Source organism: Episyrphus balteatus, chromosome 3, assembly GCF_945859705.1.
Source record: "Episyrphus balteatus chromosome 3, idEpiBalt1.1, whole genome shotgun sequence".
Lineage (NCBI taxonomy): Eukaryota > Metazoa > Arthropoda > Insecta > Diptera > Syrphidae > Episyrphus > Episyrphus balteatus.
The window spans coordinates 111,940,726-111,956,797 of NC_079136.1; the positions used below are offsets into that span (position 1 = coordinate 111,940,726).

Below are 16,072 nucleotides of genomic sequence, written 5' to 3' on the forward strand. Positions count from 1 at the left end.
ATTTTAGCTTCCATACAAATTATCGAAAATTTTTAGCCGAGATAAAATGGATCCCATACAAGTTATCGATAACTTGTATGGGAATTTTATCTCAGCTAAATTTTAGCGCGAGCAGCGTACCAGGCTTTACAGCAATAAACGGTAATTAGTTGATACTGGACATGATCTGTCGCGTCGTTCGATCAAAGCAAAATTTGATTTCACATGAGAAAGCAAACAAAACTCCCCTCGATACAACCATCTCACCACATAACAGAAAAAATATATGTAGAGTGTAGACTTTTGTTCCGTTCCGGTTTTTTCATTTTTCTCCATATTCTCGTTTGACAGCTGTAGCTAGACTGCTTTTTTTTTGCGTGAAATCTCGGCTTGTCAGTTGTTCTCTGTTCAAAGAGATCACAAAAAACATTTTTTTTACATTTTAGTTTTTAGTTATTTTATTAAGCAAAAATTTATAAAATTTATTATTTATTTTAATTGTTAAATATTCATTCTATATATTACATATATATTTCAAAAAATACATCTTGATATATTGTATAAATCGATTAAAAGAAACACCTCACTGACAGAAAAATCCATGAAGATGGAGGCGGTTGAAATAAAAACTGAACCGTTGGATGAATATTTCAATCAAATTCCTCAAGAAGAAGTCATAATTAAATGTAAGTAAACTTAATTTTCGTATTAACAAAAACAGTTTAATCAAATTTTATCTGAATGAATGAAAATATATTCGGCCATTGACGATTTTTATTTGTAAAAGAATGCTTTGCATTGACAGTAATTTCGTTAACAGTATATCGTGTTTTTACACTTGTCAGTTTCATTTTGTGAATGGAATTGCTTCCTAAAAATTAATATTCTATGAAAACTCTGGAAAAAATTTATTTATGGTAAATTAGTTTTATCAAATAAAGATTTATTTTTTTTTGTATTTTAATAAAAATAAGAAAACAACCCTAGATGACGTCTGTCTGCTTTAGAAGACCTTTGTATTGGAAACTTGTGGATGTCACAATTTGGCATTGATGCATTATTGCATTATTTGGTTTTGACTTCGGATAATGAAGGAGTTGTTCTCTTTCAATGATGAGTAGAGTAGAACTTTTCGCAAATCCTTAAGATTGTTTGCGAGTTTAGGAGTAAAACTATCGCTGCTCTAATATTTCCCAGCAGCATAGCTTTAACTCATGAATATACTTCTTTTGAGGGTTGTGCTGAATTTCTGTAATCACGCCAACATTATTTTTTGCCATAACTAATTTCTTCTGAATCTTATTTTAATTTTATTGTGGACAAAAAAGATTTGTTTGCCCCAAAGCACACTATTTTCAACAGAGATTTTGATCACCAAATGTATTGAAAAGATTAGGAACTTCCTCCCTTGCTAAGACTTTACGTTCACGTGCTTCTATTGATGATATTCGTGTTGATTCTAATATCATAAATGAAGTACCTATTTTAAAATAACTTTTCCCACAACATGCTGATAATAAATTAAGGAAATAGGATGTTAATGTAGTAACGTTGTGACGAAATGGTTAGAGGTTCGAGATTATATATGCAGGAGGTTGCCCTCAGAGAGGGGTTCTATCAACCTTGCTGTGGAGTATTGTTGTAGATGACCTACTAGAAAGTCTAACTTCCCCAGGAACTCGCATACGCTGTGTCGGTTTTGCCGATGACAGAGTAATAACAGCCAGTGGGAAGTTTGAAGGAACTCTGCCATATTATTCAAGGAGCATTGAAAAGCATTAGGAAATGGTGTCTATCGGCTGGACTAAACATCAATCCTACCAAAATAACGATAATACCATTTACAAAAAAAAAGACTTCTTCCCCGTATGAAGCCTTTAAGCTGGAGAAGTCTACGAAGACTTAATGATATGCAAAAGATTAGCAAGCAATTCATGGAACTGCAAACCTACACATATATGTACATTCCAAGATGGATGTACACCATGAAAGAGGATATTCTAAATCTAACTCCACTCAAAATAGCAATTGAAAATGCTACTATGGAAGCAATCATGAGATTTGCCAAAGAAGGGAATGGAGCTGGAAAATGCGTAGGCAACAGAGAAAGAGACTTCCTCTCCAGATCTTTAGAAGAAAACTTCTTTGACTTTCCAAGTACTAATGGATCAAGTAAGTTTCAGAATGAAGTTAATGCCATTGTAAAATGTGCAGAAATAAACATCGAATTAAATAACCGGAACAAAAACATTGCCATTATGTCTGATAGTCAAGCTGCCCTATGAAATCAAATCCAAGCTAGCATTGAAGTGTATAGAAAAACTTAACGAACGAACCTCAGGTTAATCACTAGTCTCCTCACAGGCCACTGTAAACTAAAAAGACACCTAAATATTTTGAGCCTAGTAAAAAGTGCAACATGTAGTTGCAATTCACTAGTACACCAAAGATTCAAACACCTGGGTTGCTACCACACCGAAGAGGAGCGATAATTACACTTTTTGAAAAAATAAGGAGCTGTAACATGAGGAACAAACTTAGGTAGCTTAAAAGAGAGGCACAATAGAACATATAGGTCGTGTGTGCATCGCACACCCCAAATATCAATCAATCAGTGGTATTTCTTCTTATGAGGAATTGAAAAGATTTTTAATTGCGTGCCTGTGTTGCATCATTGTCTTCACTTTGCGTCAAGTTACTTCATTGAAAAGGAAAAATGAATTTTTAAGCCTGACAGAGTATATGATACAAATTCAACTAGATTACTATCCTCACACCTAATTTTCAGAAAACTTTGTCTAGGGAATATGAGGGACTTGTTGCGAAGTAAATAGTTCCAGAAACCATTAAAAATATCTGAGAATTTGATGATTGGATGATTATTTTGCGATGGCATGGACTTTTTTTTTGAAAGGCCGTTACAAAAGACGAATTCCTATTGAATTTTATTTAAAAAAAAAATAAACGATTTTTTTTTTTTTTTTTTTTTTGAGATGGATAAGGAACAGATTGAAGAGTATTTTTTAGAAGTCCATATATGTAGGTAGAAAAACATCAGGGCTAGAAAGGAATTCATCATTAAGTTGAGACTTTTCATTAGACAAGGAGAAGAAGATTTATGCTAGGGACACATGCAATTTTTCAGTCGCAGAAATGGATCACAATGATTTCAATGCCTGTGAACACACATGCTTCTCGCGATTAAAAATTTGAAAACTGTCCCCATTGTCCAGAAAAGCAAACAAATTGGCAATTTTTTGGGTTTAATTTGAATTCTCGTTATTAAAAAAGTGAGAGGTTAAATAGCCCCCTGAATACAATGGTGTAGCTGTGGCTGTAGCGCAATATGAAAAATTCCCAACTTTTTGCTCAGCTGCCGCCAACTTTTGTTGTTGTTTCCCTCAGTAAAATTTTGACAATACTACAAGCCACAGCTACACCATTGTATTCAGCCAGTAACCATCGAAATTTCGTTCATATGAAAAAAAAAGACTGGATCATTTAGTATGTACATACATATATGATTGATTTCAGTTTCAATAAAATAGAGTAGTTGGTAAAGGAACTTGCAAAGTTCCTTAAATTTTAGAAGAGAACCGAAATATTCTGTCTGCGGAAGATCCTGACTGAAATAAATTTTCAAACATTCTACAACTTTAGTTGTGCAGAGTGCAGAGGAAATTAAGTCTTGAGTCGAAAACACGCAAAAAAGAAGGGCATGGAGATAAAGAGAAAGCCTGAGTAAATATTGCTATATTTACCGAATATTAAAAAAAATAGATATTTTTGGGGAAAGTGCAAATACCATGTTTAATCGAAAAAACGACAGAGTGTGTGGTTGAAGTAAAATTAAAATGTATTGTATGAGTATAAAGATGCCTTTCTAAGGATTGTACTTTATATTATATGAACAAAAAAAAAATAGAAAAGAAAATCGCATGCCAAGCTGTTAAACGTTTGTGGTTGCTTTCGACAGAAACTTAATATTTACCTAAAATGTATATATAATTACATAATTGAAGATTAATTTTATTATATTCACATAATATGTTTGACTTAAAACTCGGCCAGCAAATAATATATTTCAACGTTAAAGTTTTAAAATAATTTTAAAATAATTTATTCAACAGCTGAAAATGAAATGGATTATAATTGCCCATTAGACATACATTGCAGGGAACCTGAAGTACAAATAAATGAAGGATTGGTAAGTTTTTTTTTTTATTTGGTGAGTTTTTCCCATAACAAAAAAAATCAATCCTTATTTCTTTACTTCCAGCTGGATATAAAAGTTGAAATCACAAAAGAACCAGAAGAACCAACCACACCAAAGCGATCTCCAAAAGAAGATTGGCTCCGCGAAGAAACAAACTCTGACATTGATTGTAATCATTGTAAATTTTGTAATATGTTCTTTAAAAGTCGCACAACTCTCAAACTCCATGAAAGAAATTGCCCTCAAAAAAATGATTGTAGATTATGTGGTCAGAAATTTATAACATCTTATGCACTTAATACGCATTTGAATAAAGTCCATAACCGGGATGCTGACTATGTTTCTCCACAAAAAGATATAAAAAGATGCAAATTAGGTCGACCTCCTAATATCGACAGTGGTAATCAGAATTACATATGTGATGTAAGTTCTTCAATTGATTTATTATTTTCATTCATTATTATATTACTGTTTGTTTGGTTTTAGATATGTAATTTAAAATTTGCAAATTCAAGAGACCTGAATAATCATATAAAAAAGCATAATACCTGCCAGCAATGCGGAGAACATTTTAAATCATATGATGATGTTAAGCAGCATATTTGTGAAAATGCTCCCGTAAAAGAAGAAGGTGTGCAGAAAATTCGTATATTATTTTGTTGTAATATAATTTTAGCTGAACATTTTGTGTTATATTTTTTTCAGTTCAAAGTGATACTGAGACTCCAACAAAAAAAATATTTAAAGCAACAAAGAGCATGGGTAATTTTAGAGTTAACTTTAAAAAAGGAAAATATTATAATTATAACTTGACTTTTTCAGTTGTAATTCCAGGCGAGCAAGCTCATACTCCGGTTAAGTTGAGCGCCAAAGCTAAAAATGGTAAGTTTTTCAACTTACTGAACTTGAAGTTAATAATGCAATATTTGTTGGGAAAAAGCTATGTTTTTCAATTAAAAATTCCTACGCTTTAAATCATCTCATCTATTGGGGAAGAGTTCGAGGCTTCTTCCACAATTACGCTTCAAAGCAAATTGTAGCATGACCCAGTCTATAAACTAGGCCGAACCATTTTTTCTATTTATTTTTTTTCAATGCCTTGTATGTTAATATAATTTAATAGAACTTATTTCTTATCTTTCAGCGAGACCAAAAAAACGGAAATCGCGAGTGTTATCCCAGAAAAATTCAATTGAAGCTTCTTGTAAGTCTGCATTCACAAAATAAAATTGAAAAAACATATCATTCTTAAATAATACTTAATTTGTACAGCTGACACCGAAAATGGAAATATTTCATCGTATAATTCAAGTCCTAAAAGTGGTTTTTCAGTCGTAACAAAAGATACTGATTTTGAAGCATTCGCCCAACAAATGATGAAGGGACTTACAGATATTCCTGAATGTAATATAATCAAATAATTTATTTTGTTGTGAAATATTTTAAATGATTTTCTTTCTACAGCTTCGCCCAAATTTAAAAAATCTGAACCAATATCAGACCGGATTTTAAGAAAATTGCAAATTTCGACTGAAGGAGGTAAATGAAGAAGTGATTATTTTTTTTTCAATCATTAGTTTGATTTCTTATTTCCAGATAATAAAAGTAATGATTGTGTACAAAGTGAACTTACTACAAAAGCCGAATCAAATACAAATACAGGTAAGAGCACAAATAAAAAATTAATATTTACTTTATTTAAGTTAACTATTGTATCGAAATTTTAGTTAAACATTTTTTAATTCGCATACCATTTTTTACCTTAAGCTAGGCATCGCAAATTTTAACATTTGCTTTAATATTATTTATTCTCTTTGTAGCTGATAATGTTATTGTAGATTCCGAGGGAAACGTTTACACAATTTTAAAAGAAAATTTTGTAAGTGAAACACCATTTATCAAAGAAGAACCCATCGATGATTTCTCCGGACCAGATGAAGAACCAGCCGAACCAAAAATGCCTTCCCCATTACCTTACATAAAAGATGAGCCGCCAGATGAACCAGTTACTGCTGCAGATTCTACTGATTTACTATTAGAAGAACTATTTGATCGAAAGGTCAAATCAATTGCAAAAGTACGCCAAACTAAATTTCCACTCAATCCATCCTTCGAAACCAACGGTTTAGGTTTCAAAGTAAAAAAAGAAATCACCGCTCAAAAGCCTTCTGATTTCGAAAGCAAAACACAAAAATTAAATTTCGATTCGCCAAAAGGCAAAAAACGTTCCTTTAAAAATAAATGTGCACGAAATGTAATCATAAAAAAGAAAAGCCTTGTTCACCTATCCCCGCATGTTTCCAGAAGGAAAGCACTTCCTCATAAAATTAAAGAAGAGATTTTGGAAAATATTATACCAGCTTCAGAAAATAGCAATCAAAATAAGGGTAGAAATCGGGTATCAAAACAACAATCACGTAAAAAATTATTCCCCCCAAAGGTGTCACCTAAAAAGGATTCACCTAAAAGAATTCTACCTACATTGAAAGATAAAAATTCCGGCGAAATTTTTGCATCTAAAAAAGAACTTTTACAACATCGACGCAAACAAACACTTTCAGCATTGAAAGTAGCTCAAAAAGAAATAAAAAAAGAATTGCTACCCATAAATGGCGATGGGGCTGAATTTTTAAAATTTTTAAACGCTAATGCAATTCTAGCCGATGTGAACTCTTCTGCATGTAAGATTAATGCTGCGGGCGATGGAACTTGCCTCTCTACCGATATAAAATGTTCAACAGTTGTAACTGCTTCAAATCAAGAAAATATAAACATAGGAGGCGATGTTTCTCTAAAACATGATGATGACAATGAAACCGCTGACGCAGAGTTAAAGATCTTAATAAAAGAAGAAATCGTCGACAATATTTCATCAAAACCTGACGATTCTAATCAGCCACCAATTACAATGCCTGACATTCCTTTAGATGGTGATTTTGATTTTGAAGAAATAATACAGTCAAATAAGCTTCCAAATTTCAACAACGTCAACCAAGTTATCCAAACTCTCACAGAAGAATATAAGAAAGCAGAAAATGTTATACTAAAAGAGCCAGCTCCTCCTCCAGTTAATGAAGCAAGTGAGGTTGTTGAGAGTCAGCCCTCAATACAATCTGCTGAAATTCTTGATGAACGAAATAGACCTGGTTCATTATTTTTTCCAATGCTGGATGATACTCAAATCTATAGTATGGTAGCTAACTCGTTAAATGAAAAATACCGTTACGTATGGATTTGCCCCCTGTGTCCAAGGCAGTATTATCAAGTGCGCCCATTCAAAAAACACCTTTTGACTATCCATTACCGAACTACAGAGGAACTTGAGGGAAAAACTTTTGAATTAAGACCTGAATTGGTTTTTGAATCTGCTCCTGGTAAGAGTTTTTTTTTAAATAGTTATTTTGCAATTAATTTAGTTTTTCCATATTTAGATGAAACATTTTGTCACTTATGTCATGTTACACTCGCCGACAATGCCTCCCTAATAAAACATAAAATAGAACTCCACCAAGAAGAAGATCTCACTCAAACGCAGAAGAAAAAATCAATGCTACATAAATGTTACATTTGCAGTAAAGTGTGTTCGACGCGAGGCTTATTAGCAGAACATATGAAATCGGATTGTGGCAAGAATCCACAACACGCGTGTAATGTATGCGACAAAAAATTCCATACAAAAAGTACTTTAACTTTACACAAAACTATGCACACTGGAGAATTGCCACATTCGTGTGGATATTGTCAGAAAAGATTCCGTACAAGAGGTCAGCTAACAGTGCATACGCGGACGCATACTGGAGAAAAACCATTTCCCTGTAAAGTGAGTTGCGATAAAATTTTCATTTTATTTCGATTATTGCAAAAAATTTTTGTATCAACACTAATTTTTCTTCGTAGTTAAACAGTCGATTTCTTCATCGAGTGTTATCGCTAACACCAGTACTATTAGTAACGTTAGTACTAAAATCGTATCAACTCATTTCTTAACCAAGTACTAAGCCCTAGTACTGTAGAACTAGGTACTATATAGCTAATCAAAATCAACTAGTGCCTGTTTATTATACAAATTACATACTAAAGTAACGGCCAATTTCTTCACAAAAATTCTAAGCAAGCTAAGTACCCGGCCCAACTAGATCAGGTACTACCACTAGTACTCATTCCTAAGGATAAGTTAGTGTCCGAGCATTTCTTCACATATATATAGGATCCGCTTTAAATTCGCAAGAGGGTACTTAGAACTAGTACATACATATAAAATTGGTCTGACAATATTTTGATGTGTGACATATTTTATTTTGATACGTATTTAGGGGGACAGTAAAACAAAAATAGAAAAAATATTAAAAAATAAAAAGACTAAAAAAAAATAAAAAAAAAGGTCATGAAACTCAACAAGAAGCAGACAAGCAAAAGAAATTCGATGAGTTTTGTCAAGAACGAATTCATGAGTGCTTTTAAATTGGTAAATGTAGACAAGACTGAGTAACAGGGGTCAGGTTTAAAAACTTAGAGATCCATTGCAAGTAGCCTGTTTAAGGTCCATATGTGCCCTTAATTATGAAAGTGGACTAAGTCACTCCTAAAAATGGCATCAAATCTAGCCTAAAAATAATTATTATTTAAAAGGTAAAGTTTATTTGAAAGCGAAATTGCAGTAAGTAAACTTCTTTATTGCTCCTCTAGCGATTTCATAAAAGAAATATAATTGAATCGTTATAAGAAAATTATTATGTAAGTTTTCTTTTCAAACAATGCAAAAAGTGACTTAGTCCACTTTCATAATCATGGGCACATATATCCAAACAAAATTTCTGGTCCAGTTTTCGTTTGCTAAGCTCGTTAAGATCTGTCATCCTTATCTGAGGCTTATCGTTGGTCCATAACTAGAAGTCTTACTCCTACATTGGCAGCAGCTGCCAACTTAGCGACTTTCTTATGGCGTTTTCGATTGGCAGTCCGGAAGCGTCCGGAATCATTCTGAAAAAATTTTATTCACACAAAACTGTCAGTTTTGTACGAATAAAACGTTTTCAGAATGATTCCGGACGCTTCCGGACTGCCAATCGAAAACGCCATTAATTAACTCTAAGGACAGCATCTCAGCTTAACCGCTCTGAATTTGTCTGAGTTATCCATATCATTTGCTCTCTAACAGTCATATTATTGACTAATTTGAATGTTAGAAGTTGAGAATTTTCACAAACTTGGCATTATTATCGAGAGATTTGACATCTAGAAGATAAAATCTTAAATAAAATTTTGATTTTAATTACCAATTGGTCGAGGTACTTCAAAGTTTTGATATAAAACTTGTTTTGAAATTTGTCAATAATATGGGCGTAAGTTATTCTACCTAACTGGAACTAGTCAGATAGAATGAATTCTTCTACTACCTACGTTTGTTGGGAGTATCCTGGTGTTCCAAACTCCTTGATTGGGGCGGTAGTTGGTAGCACAAACCTAATTTGCTTGACCTGTAGTTCAAGAAAAGTCTTTGCGAAAGAAAGGGCCGCTATCGAATAGCTCTCTTAAAAAAAAAACATCTAACACTAGACCCCTCCCCCTTGTATACAGTAATCAGACCGATTCTAACATACGGTGTGTCAGTATGGTGAACTGCTCTAGAAATTAATGCTTATTGTGTTAAACTAAGCAAAGTCCAACGTTCAGCCTGTCTGTGCATAGGAAAAGCACTTCGCACAACCCCTTCTAGACTAAATTTGTCACACGAGGACCTCGTTCGCCAAGTTTTCTCTGTAAATCTTCTCGCACTTCGTCCACAGGTAACTCCCGCTCAGCTAGCTCATCCAAAACCTCACGCAAATTCACTTTAACTTGATTAATGCGAGCTGAATTAATTGCTGAAATCGGAATGACTCGTTCAAAATTGATGATTCGATCCATTTTTACACGGAAGGATCAGAAACTGAAGATGTAGTTGATGGAGGTGTATACTCAGATAGACTAAATTTAAGTCTCTCCTTTCGTCTTCCTAATCACTGTAGCGTGTTCAAGGCGGAACTTTTGGCGATAAAAGAAGTCCTTAAATTAAAGAAAACGTGGTATCAAACAAAGATATCCGTATCTTCTCGGCCTTTAAATTTCTTGATTCTGTCTACCAATTCAATAACTGCCTTTGACTGTCGATCATCTCTGATGGAGATGGCACAGCAGTTTAACATTCACCTTTGCTGGGAGCCGGGTCATAGAGACAGTTCAGGAAATTGGAATCGATTCCACACCTTCTCTGTGAATGTTCTGCGTTATCTCAAAGACGTAGGAAGAAAAAATCTCAAAGATTCATTGTGGTATCACAACGGACCAATCATGGTCTAAGTGTATCAGCTCTCCTGCTGATAGCCACGTTAACCTAACCTAACCTATACCCCTCCGATTTCATTCAAACCATGTTAGTTCCTATTTTTATTCTTCTTTATATTACAGGTTTGTGGTCAACGTTTTACTCATCGTGAAACTCTCATTGCGCATCTCTCTCGTCACATTGACATGAAACGCTACAAATGTTATGGCTGCGATCAATTCTTTTCCTGCATTTCTGGCCTTAAAACGCACAGAGCGACGCGTCCAGAGACCTGTGGACGCGTCGAACTCAATGCACGTGCAGTTGGACCGCGAGTTCGAGTTATCAAAGGTAATGTTATCTTCGAACCGCAACCCATATACAATGCAAGACTGGCAAAAACTCCGAGGCCCTTTCAGGAATCATATATCCTGGATCATAATTATCATCTTAAAGATCCTAGTCAGACAAAAAAAGTCTCCAAACAGACTGTAAAAAGTGAAGCTATTGTTGTGGCGCCCTAGAATTGGGGAAAGTGTTTTTTTTTTTTCATATTCTTTTTTTTTTATTTCATCGAAAAATGTTTGTTTTTTTTTTCTACAGAAATTGTATATTTTTAATTAGTTTTTAAGCGAAAATTGTTTTAAAATTCCAAAAAAAAAACATTGCATCATTTTATATACTCAACTAAATATATACAAGAATCATTTGTTTTCTATTTCTATGAAAAACTAACTTTGTTTTATTTTTATTAAAAACCAATTTATAATTATTAACGACAAAAATTATTCCTAGAATTTGTTCTTTATGTCACACGAGGACCTCGTTCGCCAAGTTTTCTCTGTAAATCTTCTCGCACTTCGTCCACAGGTAACTCCCGCTCAGCTAGCTCATCCAAAACCTCACGCAAATTCACTTTAACTTGATTAATGCGAGCTGAATTAATTGCTGAAATCGGAATGACTCGTTCAAAATTGATCAGTTTGGTTGGACGAATTTCTTCAGGACATTCCTTTAGACCTTTTTCTAGATTAACAATAGTTGGATGGTAATCTTCGAGGGCTTTAGTCGCACCATCCATATCCATTTTGTTTACAAGCAACACGCAAGGTTTTTGAAGAAGTGTTTCATCATACAGTTCTAGTTCTTTATTGAGCGCATAGATATTTTCTAAGAAATTGCGTTTTTTGTGTGAAGTACTTAGCTGAAAGCCGAATATATCTACAATCATGAGAAGCAAACGAGTACGTTCGATGTGCTTGAGAAATTTATGACCCATGCCAAAGTTAGCATGAGCACCTTCAATCAACCCAGGCAAATCTGCAATGGAGATTGAACGTAAATCTGGATACTCCACAATACCTAATTGTGGACGAATAGTTGTGACTGCAATGAAATACAAATAAGAAAAGTCTATGGAATACCTAAAAAATCAAATCTTACAAGGATAAGAAGCAATTTTGGGTTTTGCATTGGAAATTGCTTTCAACAATGTACTTTTCCCGGCATTTGGGAATCCAACCAAGCCCACATCAGCAATTAACTTTAAATCTAAATTTACAACTCTACTTTGACCAGGCTTGCCAATGAACCCCGTCCCTGTACATCCTCCAATACCTCCGCCGGCTGCAATGCAAGTGGATCCTTCTTCATTTAAATCAGCAAGAACTTTTCCTTTGTCATCGATAACTTGCACTCCAACTGGAACTTCGATTTTTTCGTCCATGCCTCGTCTTCCTAGGATTCGTATCTTACTGCTGTCCTCTCCGGAACTGGCTTTGATCTTTTTTTCTCGTAAATTTCTCGAAAGGCCTTTGAGTGTTACACCTTCTTTGGCAATGAAATAAACACAACCACCTTGTCCTCCAATGCCTCCGTATTTGGGTACTCCATGACCTCCATGTCCACCATGGACAGTGAGACGTAGACTATCAATGAAGGTACCGCGAAGGTGAGACCGAATTGCCTGAGAAATAAGGAGTAACAGGAAAAAGGTGGACTAAAGAATTTTATGAAATTTGGGTAAGTGTACCTTTTTAGGAGTTTTTAAGAGGAAACTGAAGAGTTTCACCATCGTTATTGTGGAATATAAACACTTTTAATCTAGGATTTTTGATATAGGTATAGTTGCAGCCGCGATGCTTGAAATGGGAGCAGCTGTTTATAAATGTCATTTGTTTTGTTTTGATTACTTCTACGAATGTCATATAAAAAGGGGGACAAAGTGGAAACAAAATCCAACTTTTTTTAAATATTAAGGGCTACTCCACACTCAAGATATATTTGGGTGCGTTTACGTTTCTATCTTCTTATTTCGTTTTCTATTTGCTTTTGAATGTGTAATGGGGACTTTTCCCCATAGAAAAATCCTAGTCGACCGACATATCAGGTGTGTTTTTTATTACAACCGGTCTTAACTGGACAAAAAAAACGCAGTCTGGGGTAAGCAATTTACATGTTAAATGCAACAACACAGCCCGGAGATTTCTCTGGGCTTAACTTTTTGAACAGTTTTAAATCGGTGCTACCAAACTAACTATTTCATAAATTGTTTAGAATTTACTTACAAACGTGAAAACTGACGTTTGGAATGATAAAATGTATGTATTAAACTATTTTTGCTAGCATTCATTGTTGTATATCTTTGTAAAACATACACGAAAAATACAAGAAAAACGTGAAAGCGAAAAATATGACAACTCTAAAATTGTGTTGTGTCTGCTGTTTTCGGAACATTCAATATACAGTGCTGCCAAAATTTCAGGTTAAACCCCGAGGCGTTTTTTTTTGTCCATTTAAGACCGGTGGTAATAAAAAACACACCTATCGTGCGGCTAAAATCGACTCGTGAAAAGTATAACAATCTTAAATTTTTCCTGGCAAAAAAAAGACTAAATCTAGTTTTGTAATTATATATTACGAAGCCTGTTCATATAAAAAATCCTTTTTAAAATAAAACAACAACAAATGCTCAGACAAATGTCAAACAGAGAAGTGTATGTGAAAGTGCATGTGCTTGTATGTGTGAGTCTTGATAAAAATCGAGATTCTGGGGTCGAACTACGGCATACGTTCGTTAACGTATTGAAGCTTTATGTCTCTATCATTTTCTTCTGATTAAATAGAAAGAGAAATAGTCAAAAGTGATATTCTAGCAAAACGATGTTTATTGTTTGATAGTTCGAAATCGAGTGAGGAAAATTTTATTTGAATAAATATTTAAATATAAACAAATTGAAATTATTATCAAAGACAAAACTAAAATAAAACTAAACAATACAGTATTAAAAAGCAAAGTGAATAAAACAAATTAGTATTCTAACACCGCCTCTTAATTTGTGCTATTAACATTTCAAATTCAAATTATTAAAATAATTAAAAAACAAAACAAAAATGAACTAAATAATATTTAAATTTGAAATATTATTGTCTCGAGGACTTTTGTCATAATGTCCGCAACTTGATCGTTGATTGAGATGTATCAAGTTCTGCATTTTGTTTGTATTTAACATTTTTAAACAAGGATGAATACTCATCGTCAATAAGCTTATTCCAGTTAGGCCAATCAGCACGTTTTCTAGCATCTCTCATCGCAACTGGGTCTTCTTGCACAAAAGTGTAAGCTGAAAGTGCAAAATTTGCAGTCAAATCTTCAGAGTCATATCCATATAGATCTGTCTTATTCCTAGTTTGTTCACTTTGACGAACTTCTTTAGTGGTACTTGATTCATTATGATCAATGTCATTGACCACAGTTGACAAATCATTTAAGTCTTCTTCAGCATCAGTGGAACAAATTGAAATTTCATCTTGGATGTCTTCTTTTTCGATGTTACCGATGCTTTCCATATTAGCACCGTGGACTTTTTGTTCATTTTCATTATCATCGCTTACCGCCTCTGAATCAAACACGTTGGTGTAATTCATATCGAATATTGATTTTTCGTTAAAAATAACATTACGCCCCATCACAAGCTTGTCACTTTCGATGTCCCACAGTCGGTAGGTATATGATGATGAACCATATCCAAGCATGTAACATTTTCTTGGTCTTGCGTTTATTTTAGTTCTATTTTCTTTTGGCACATAGTTGTAGCAAACAGAACCAAAGATACGAAGGTGAGATAAATCTGGTTTCTTGCCATACCAAATTTCTGCTGGAGTTTTGTTCTCAAATTGTTTACCAAAGGCACTTGTTGGTGAACGATTCTTAACGTAGTTCGCATTCATAACTGCTTCAGTCCAAAAACGACTACTTAAGCCACTAGATAAAAGCATTGTTCTTGCCTTTTCCACTACAGTGCGATTGAATCGTTCAGAAACAGCATTCATTTCGGGATTGTATGGTACAGTATAATTCAATCGAATACCTTTGGATGCACAGAAAGATTTAAACTCTTTAGAGGTATACTCACCACTATTATCTAACTGCAACCTCAGAACTTTTTGACCATGTATATTTTCAACCATAGCTAGATATTGTTGAAATTTTTCCAATACTTCACTCTTCTGTTTCATACCATATACCATAGATGCACGAGAAAAGTCATCAGTGAATGACACAAAATATCGGGACCCATCATGACCAGCCTCGCTCATTGGACCACTTACTTCTGTATGCACTAACTCCAAGATTCGTCCAGATCGTATATTCTTTCTTGGTGGATATGATAATCGTTTTTGTTTCCTAAAAACGCACGGCTCACAAAACTTGGTCTGGATATTGAAATTTAATTTGCTCAGCCCTATGGCCATATTTCGGTACATCATCTTCTTCATGTCGTTAGCATTCAAATGAGCTAAACGATGATGCCATTCTATTTGCGATGCTTCGGTTAATTTATCGTCACTAGCAATCCCAGCAAACAAACTTCGTTCGCGATAGAAAGTGATTTCATACAGTTGACCTTTTCGATGAGCAGCAAATATGTTTTTACCATTCTTGGATATCAACGCATCAACGCCATTAAAGATGATTTTGTAACCTTTTTCTGTTAGTTGACGAATAGACAAAAGATTACACTTCAAATTTTCAACGCATAAAACATTTTTAATGGTTTTGGTTGAATTATCTCCATCGAAAAAAGTCTTGATTGAAATGTCACCTCGCTGCTTAGCCACCAATGATGCACCAGATTTTGCTGTAGATATATCAATCGGATCAATTCTTTGAATGTTATTGAACAACTCTTCATTATTAATAATATGATGTGTTGCACCAGAATCAAGAATAAAACTTATTTCTTCAAAATTATTACTTGATTTCTTCGATGTTCTTGAACACATGCAACAAGGCACAACATTATCGTTCGATGCATTATTCAAATCCTGTTCTTGACACAACAGAAATTCAGGACCATGATAATCATCAACACAATTATTAGCGCCAGCATTTTTATGATTGTAGGTTTCATTTTTCTTCCACAAATTAGCTCGACATTTAGATTTCACATGACCTGGCTTCTTGCATCTGTGGCAAATAATCTTCGACCAATCCGCTTGCATAGCCATTGTTTCACTAGATCCAATGCTCTGTTCATGGCCATTAGCACGCTTCGCACATTCGTCCAAAA

At 34.1% G+C, this 16,072-nt stretch overlaps 2 protein-coding genes and 1 long non-coding RNA gene across 3 annotated transcripts; 1 reads left to right on the forward strand and 2 right to left on the reverse strand.

The window, feature by feature from the left end:
- Positions 1-125: 125 nt before the first annotated feature.
- On the reverse strand, positions 126-609 carry LOC129914187 (uncharacterized). The gene is made up of 2 exons (XR_008772143.1): positions 505-609; positions 126-383 (listed from the first exon to the last, which is right to left on the reverse strand). It is a non-coding gene; the product is annotated as an uncharacterized LOC129914187 (long non-coding RNA).
- On the forward strand, positions 352-11,196 carry LOC129914177 (uncharacterized). Its single transcript, XM_055993294.1, has 13 exons — positions 352-665; positions 4,110-4,186; positions 4,259-4,618; positions 4,682-4,826; positions 4,901-4,957; positions 5,018-5,077; positions 5,340-5,399; positions 5,468-5,599; positions 5,660-5,734; positions 5,792-5,857; positions 6,016-7,569; positions 7,627-8,015; positions 10,643-11,196. Exons 1-13 carry the CDS (start codon positions 581-583, stop codon positions 11,021-11,023), a joined length of 3,441 nt encoding a protein of 1,146 aa, XP_055849269.1. The 5' UTR covers positions 352-580; the 3' UTR covers positions 11,024-11,196.
- Positions 11,169-12,673, reverse strand: LOC129914184 (GTP-binding protein 10 homolog). Its single transcript, XM_055993312.1, has 3 exons — positions 12,532-12,673; positions 11,943-12,465; positions 11,169-11,885 (listed from the first exon to the last, which is right to left on the reverse strand). The coding sequence occupies exons 1-3, from the start codon at positions 12,571-12,573 to the stop codon at positions 11,305-11,307; spliced, it is 1,146 nt and encodes a 381-aa protein (XP_055849287.1). The 5' UTR covers positions 12,574-12,673; the 3' UTR covers positions 11,169-11,304.
- Between the last annotated feature and the right edge of the window lie 3,399 nt (positions 12,674-16,072).

Excerpts from the sequence above, each read along its gene's own strand:
- LOC129914177 (XM_055993294.1), top strand. The coding sequence starts at position 581 with ATGAAGATGGAGGCGGTTGAAATAAAAACTGAACCGTTGGATGAATAT. Across the intron at positions 4,958-5,017 it reads TAAAGCAACAAAGAGCATGG|TTGTAATTCCAGGCGAGCAA; the intron begins GTAATTTTAGAG and ends TGACTTTTTCAG. Across the intron at positions 5,078-5,339 it reads GAGCGCCAAAGCTAAAAATG|CGAGACCAAAAAAACGGAAA; the intron begins GTAAGTTTTTCA and ends CTTATCTTTCAG.
- LOC129914184 (XM_055993312.1), bottom strand. The coding sequence starts at position 12,573 with ATGGTGAAACTCTTCAGTTTCCTCTTAAAAACTCCTAAAAAG. Across the intron at positions 12,466-12,531 it reads TCTTAAAAACTCCTAAAAAG|GCAATTCGGTCTCACCTTCG; the intron begins GTACACTTACCC and ends CTTATTTCTCAG. Across the intron at positions 11,886-11,942 it reads CAAAATTGCTTCTTATCCTT|TCACAACTATTCGTCCACAA; the intron begins GTAAGATTTGAT and ends ATTTCATTGCAG.